This window comes from Polyodon spathula, chromosome 2, assembly GCF_017654505.1.
Source record: "Polyodon spathula isolate WHYD16114869_AA chromosome 2, ASM1765450v1, whole genome shotgun sequence".
NCBI classification, from domain to species: Eukaryota; Metazoa; Chordata; class Actinopteri; order Acipenseriformes; family Polyodontidae; genus Polyodon; species Polyodon spathula.
In genome coordinates, this window is record NC_054535.1 from 54,497,019 (window position 1) to 54,503,845 (window position 6,827).

General features: G+C 35.3%; 1 protein-coding gene across 1 annotated transcript; it reads right to left on the bottom strand.

The window, feature by feature from the left end:
- Positions 1-4,055: 4,055 nt before the first annotated feature.
- LOC121328139 (fibroblast growth factor 20-like) lies at positions 4,056-6,400 on the bottom strand. Its single transcript, XM_041272657.1, has 3 exons — positions 6,124-6,400; positions 4,950-5,053; positions 4,056-4,655 (listed from the first exon to the last, which is right to left on the bottom strand). Exons 1-3 carry the CDS (start codon positions 6,398-6,400, stop codon positions 4,410-4,412), a joined length of 627 nt encoding a protein of 208 aa, XP_041128591.1. The 3' UTR covers positions 4,056-4,409.
- Positions 6,401-6,827: the final 427 nt, after the last annotated feature.

A 6,827-nucleotide genomic window follows, 5' to 3' on the forward strand; every position in this document is an offset into this window, starting at 1 on the left:
AGGCAGTCAGATCAGTGACTTACACACCTGCCTTATTCTGGACTCTTAAGCACCTTCATCTGATTGGGTTTCTATAAGAAATGTTTAAGGCTGTTTCTGAGGAGGTGATGAAAATAAGGGTGCATCCATTAAGTGTACAAAACAGACTCCAAATTGGACCTGGATGAAGGATTTAAGTGTTTACTGTAAAGTGTGACGGACCACGGACGTGTAGGAGGGGGGGGGGGGGGGGGGGGGGGGGGGGGGGCATTTTTTTTCAGAGCAGGAAAGCAAGCATACAGGCAGATAGATTTCAAAACATCAGTTAAACAAGAGCGGGAACATTTCTTGGCTGCAGGTAACACTGGCCTGTTAAACTCAAGAATTACACAAACAATCAGAAAATTACCTTCACAATGTCAAGGGGCACTTGCATAAAAAGGCAGTCTACTTTAGAAAGCTAGAGGCTGAATGACCCGCGGGATTTGTCAAATAGGTGGCCCTGGTTCATTTTATTTAGTTAGTAAGGATATTTGTATACTTTTAAGTTTTTCTTGTGGAGCAGCTTTTGGAATGGATGCATATGCATCAGTCTATTTTTGCACATAGCCAAAAAGATAATGTGCAGCTATTGTGAGAATTTTGTTACTAAATCGAAAATGTGCCAATTCATTATGTGAGGGGAAACTCTCCAGCAACCCCCCCCCCCCCCCCCCCCAAAAAAAAAATGGGGAAGTTAGTACACTATTTACTTTCTTAAATGAGACTAAAATGGTTAAAGTTATAAAGTTATAATAACAAACAAGTAGTAGGCATAATTGTGAGCCCTTCAATTACACCAATAAACTGGAGATGGTGTGTGTGTGTGTGTGTGTGTGTGTGTGTGTGTGTGTGTGTGTGTGTGTGTGTGTGTGGTGTGTGTGTGTGTGTGTGTGTGTGTGTGTTGTGTGTGTGTGTGTTTGTGTGAAAACACCCTTTTACCAATTTTATTCAGTACCAGCAACAATACTTGACTTAAAGAATCACAGTTACATACAAAGCCAATACATTATTTTGCATTTAATAAAAATAGTCTTATTTAAGTTACTACTATAATCTGTTCTGTACTGTAGTTACATTGTCTGTTCTTGGCAAAAGTGCTTCAAGTTGCTCGAGGCAATCGTTAACAAAAGACACATATCATTTCATTTCTTTAGAACCCTTATTTGAGTTTCCCAAAATGTATTTTAACCTTTCTTAGAAAGAATAGGTTTTAGAATGGCCCAATCATCCAACATTGTGATTGGGGGTAAGGCTAACATTCCAATATTGTAGGCTTTTGCTCTCTGTGATAGGATAGCTGCAGGGGTGACGTCAGACCAGAAACACAAACCGAAACAAGCAAAGGTGGGGCAAAACTGAGACATTGCGGCACTCAGTGTGTTTATTGCATAAAACAGTTTTCCAAAACAAACAAACAGAGGGAACAAACAAGTAAGTATCGTGCCGGTGTAGATCCAGCACGCTTAGCAATTGTTTTACTATTCACTTTAAAGTTTTACTTTGCTTCACCCCCCGACTCGTTCCGCCAAAGCTGCAGGTCTTTTATATTGGTGACCGTGGGATTAACTGGTTCACAATTATTATATTATGCCTTGGTCACAGTCTGCATGGATTTATAAGTCTGCGTGACTGTCAGCTAGTTAAATAATCAGTAGCTGACAGTCATGCATTATCACGAGGTCTTTAAATAATAAATAATACAAAACAATACCATAGCGGATGGCATCTCGCTCATCCGACCAAACAATAATAAAATACTAATAATGCAGCTTTTTTATGTCATATATAATATAAATCATAAAACAATAATAATAATAATAATAATAATAATAATAATAATAATAATAATAATAATAATAACAGCGCACATAGGGGTGGAACACCCCGCCACACTCCCATAATGGGAAAACCCCATTCTTGCCACGAATACTATATTCATGGTTCAAGTTGGCAGGCGGACATCATCAAGACAGTCCCTGGCTTCAAATCACACAGATGCTGAGACGATAAAGCATAGTTTACACGCTTCAGCACAGGAATTCTTCCAAGCACTCCTTGAAAGTTATTTTTGGTTAACAAGGATAAAAATCTAAAAACGTTAATGTTGTCATTGCACTCTTTTGTTTTCAAGGATATTTCTCTGGTAAATGTATAGTCAACATGGGGCTAAGTTCAAAGCAATATTGTTGGTTATTGTTATAGTAACCTGAATCCAATCATTACTGTACAGGTACTTTGAAACCACATATGTTTAAGTGATGATAGATTCTGTCATGCTTTAAGTATAAATAAATAAGCATGTATTTGAACTGTTTAAATGCATCACAGCAATAAAGTTGTATCTGTGAGTTTAAATGAAGTAGAAGCCACAGGGCATGCTGAGTCACATACATACACAAGTCATAAAGATTACTGTCCATTAAAAGGACTGCAGCTTTACTTTGGCACTTAATGATATTATTTAGTAAAACACAATTTGAAACTGTCAACAGAGATTACTTAATCCTAAACACATTAACCTCACTTTCTATTGCAAATTTCCAAGTCATTAGAAAGAAGTTAAAGGTCATTTTTGTATTTCTTCTGGGTGGGTTGTTGATTGGACGGGTTTCTTTGGAGGTGTGGACCATGTTATATTGGTTTTACATTAAAATTGGAGATAAATAAGCTAACTCAGGCTCATAATCAATTCATGTAACAACTACCTGTACTGCATCTATTAATTGTTATGAAATGCAAGTGACAGACACTAAAATAGTAGTAATCTAAGCTGTCTTGTTATACATTTCTCAGCAAATAGTGGATTTGCACTGTATAAACCCAGTCCAGTATTCATTAAAATAATGCATCTCACTCACAAACAAAATATATATTTATGATCATATGATTATATGTATTATTATTTAAAGCAATTGCTCACCCACACAAATCTGCTTAAATTTCTTTGCATAAATTACTTGAAACACTATTGTAAAATTATTTTAAATCCTACTTACCATCTACAGAGTGGTTTGTCTGTTTTGCTTTTTACTTATAGAAAAAGGCTGTAAGACCATTTTCTGTTTCTTTTCCTGTTGTCAAAGCAGACATCTCTCTCTGAAGCTAGTTAAAACTAAAATCTACCATTTACATGTACTGCTAAACTGGAATGTCAAGAGAAATATCATAAATATTGATACCACTGTACCTTAAAGGCAGCTTGTATGTTTATACAAATACTAACTAGAGTTTAGAGCTACGTTGCTATATGGTGAACGGGGAGAATGGATAAACCTTATATTTTAAATACAGTGTACTATATATCACTGTCCCATTTCCTCAGTTTCTAATCACCAGCTTACAGGAATTAAACATGTTTTGAAATGCACACAGTTCTTTTTTGACTGTTACAAGGTTGCTCAGTATCACTTAAAACTTGAAAACCTCCAAGCCAAATATATTCTTATTAAAATAAGATGACTAGGGGTAGGGGTATAGTAAGGTTACAGTATACACTGAAACATAAAAACAATAAATAGAAATGTTATAAATTGAAGACACAGAAACTGAAATTCATTTAAATAGTTTATTTTCCTTATTAATGTTTACTGCACTGCATACAAATCAAGGATTTTATATGTTTTTTTTTTTTTTTTTAGGAAACATTAATTTAAAAATATACCCTAAACTATACTCTATAAAAGATGTCACAAAAAATGATATTTCCAATTGATTTATGATGCAATCTTTTATTTTCATAATTACATCTGAATAAATATTGTCAAAGAAAATGTATCGTATTGTACTTATTCCAGCAAAAATAAACTCTTCAATAAATAAATATACAAAATATATATATATTTTTTTTTTTTGTTATCTGGAATTGCATAAATAAGTCCATCCTGGAAAGGGATAACTTTTGAAAGTGATCAATCCAGTTTTAACTTTCAATCCAGTTTTAACTTTCACTGATTGCAATGTTTGATTGACTTTACAGTCACAATAACTTCCTTCACAGTTCAGATTTTAAATGGAGAAAATGTTTGCCCAACAATGCAAGACATTCTTTCTGCAGATACTCCATCTCATGAAAGGAGTGTACTCTAACAGTTACGTATTCCAAATAGGAGACATCATAGCTTAATTACCAATTTCCTTTTGTCTTTTACTTGATGCAGTATCAATAGAGCCCAAAAGGCGCAAGCAGCTCTTGCTTTCTTCAGTCTTGTTATCGTCACACATGCTGAACTGTCTTCCTGGCACAGAAACACTAAGACTGTTCTCTTTGAGTACAGATCCCAAAACTAGTCTTCGAATGACCCTGCTGCTTTAGGAAGCTGGTACTTCTACATCCCTGTTTCCATGGAAACCTGGGTTGAGGATATTTTCATTAAAAAAGTTGCTGTGTCTCAGCTGTATCCCAATACATCTCTGTACAACTCTGGCACTCTTTCTGGGTCTACTGGTCTTGGCAAGAAATGTGTGAACTTTTGATGCCGTCTGGATCTAGTCCCATCTCTTGGAGTGCCATCTTTGTTTAGTGCTACAAAATACCGGCCTCCCTTGTCACTGTGTTTGTACAGATTGGAAGAATAAGTGTTGTACCAGTTTTCTTCAAATTGCTCTCTGAAGATGCATTCTGCTGATAACTTTTCCTGAAAAATGAAAATAGGTAATTAGGTCAGAGAAGAAACCTTACAAAACAACAAATGAGATAAAGGAGCTAGTTTTACTGGGCACAATACCATAAGATGGCCATTTTAAAAAGTGGTGTTTGATTTAAAGAACGTATTAAAAAGCGCCACCTGCTGGCAACATGGATACATTACCAATAGATAACTAAGGCATTTATTTAAAACTAATCTACAGTACCTACACTATATTTAATTTTATCGTGCAATATTATGTTTTTGAAAGAAACAATGAATGGTTTTATTTTGCATACTTACAGAACCATAAAGTTCTCCCTTGTCGTTCATTCCTAAATAAAGACCACTGTCTACTCCTCGTATGCTGACCAGTCCAACTGCAACACTTATAAACTCCAAAATACCTGAAAAACAAAACATAAGACTATCAAGTTATACCGGGGATAATCTTCTTAAATGCCATATTCTCTCATTCATTGCAACTGTTTGTATATTGCTTAGTATGTGCTTTGTCAACGAATGCGTTGTGTGTATTAAAATGCCAACTTCTTAATAACTGTTAAATGAATAAGAAAATGTATTTTTTTTTTTTTTTTTTTTTTGTTTTGTTTTTTACATTATCGTAACCATCTCACGTGGCCACAAAGAATATTTGGGTTGCAATGCTCTACCACCAGTAACGACAGACAACGTTACCATTCTATGTGTTTTTAATAATACGATATAGAGTTGATTTGTTTTTCTGATCCAGTTTTCAAAGCGACTGCTTTTTCAAATCTATAATAATCTGGTGAGTCAACCCACAGAGGAGACCACATCAGACAGTAGGAAAGGGGAACGGTGGCAGGTAAAAGCAAGAAGAACTGACCGCAAATGTTTAATCTATCCGAATAAGAAGATTCATCATTATATTGTACAGTAAAATACTGGGAGTTACAGTACCATTGAGGTGTAAGGTCTATTAATCTAATAGTGTTCATAATGTTTTAACATGGCTATGAATTTGGTTTTTCTGTAGACTTGACTGAACTTTTGGTAAAGATAATTTTGGCTACCAGAAGGTTGTCTTTAATCATTTTCTGTACTGTTATTTAATCGATACAAATACAAGTTTACGGTGGAGTATAACGCAAAGCCATTTTGTTCTGATAATCTCCAACAAATTACCTGTTTTATTATTCACCTGAGGGTGTAAAATGTATTGCAATCCATTTTTTTTTCAGGAATGGATACACAGGACAAACTTGGGCAAAATAAACAAAAACTAGTGTACATATATGCTATTTATACTAAGAAGGGTTGCAAAACAAAGCAACGTGATTACAATTATAGTCTTATCAAGATTATTGACTCGATGTTCTCGATTAATCTTAAGAGATCTGCAACATATATGTAGTGATATCATGTCACGCATTTCTTGTAGACGTATTGCCTAGTTTAATAACAAGACATGCTTTAAAAAAAGACAACTTACCAAATCGACTGTGATCTTTCCTTGTCCCTTGCACAGTACCATCAGGGTGTATTTCTAAGTGAAAACCAGTCCTGCAGTACAGCTGCCTCCTCCGAAGGATGCCTTGTAAGTGGGCTAAATCCGTAGATGTGCTGCGGGACAGTCTTTCGTTCTGCGCCAGGTGATCACTCAGAAGCATAGGATTATCCCCAGCAAGAGGCAGAAGGACATGTGAACCGACATGTCCAAAACCATCCAAACCGCCAAAGAAGCTCCCTACTTCGGCTAAAGGAGCCATCGGAGAGTTGATAAATTCACACTTCCAGGTATTAGAGATCCAGTAAATTCTATGCAAAAAGTAACTAATAAATTAAAACGCGTCCCTTAAAAATCTTTAAATCCAAATCTTGTTTGGAGTGTGCTTTAAGAAACAAATGTTATTTCTTCTTGCTGTCTTCTGCAGGATTTATTTTTTATTTTTCTTAAAGTCCAGGCACTGCGTGTGGAAACCTCTAGCTTGTGCTGTTGTGTCTGAATAACTGGATTAGATTAGACCCCTTTTAAATACATACCGAATATGTAAATTCACTCTTGACATATGCTAATTCACCTCTTTGTAGGCTCTATTTGAAATATGAACCCTTACTATTATCACACCTTTCATAATAAAATAGGCATGTTTAGTCGTACTGTCATTCAATAGTCTGATTATATTGCATTACAGG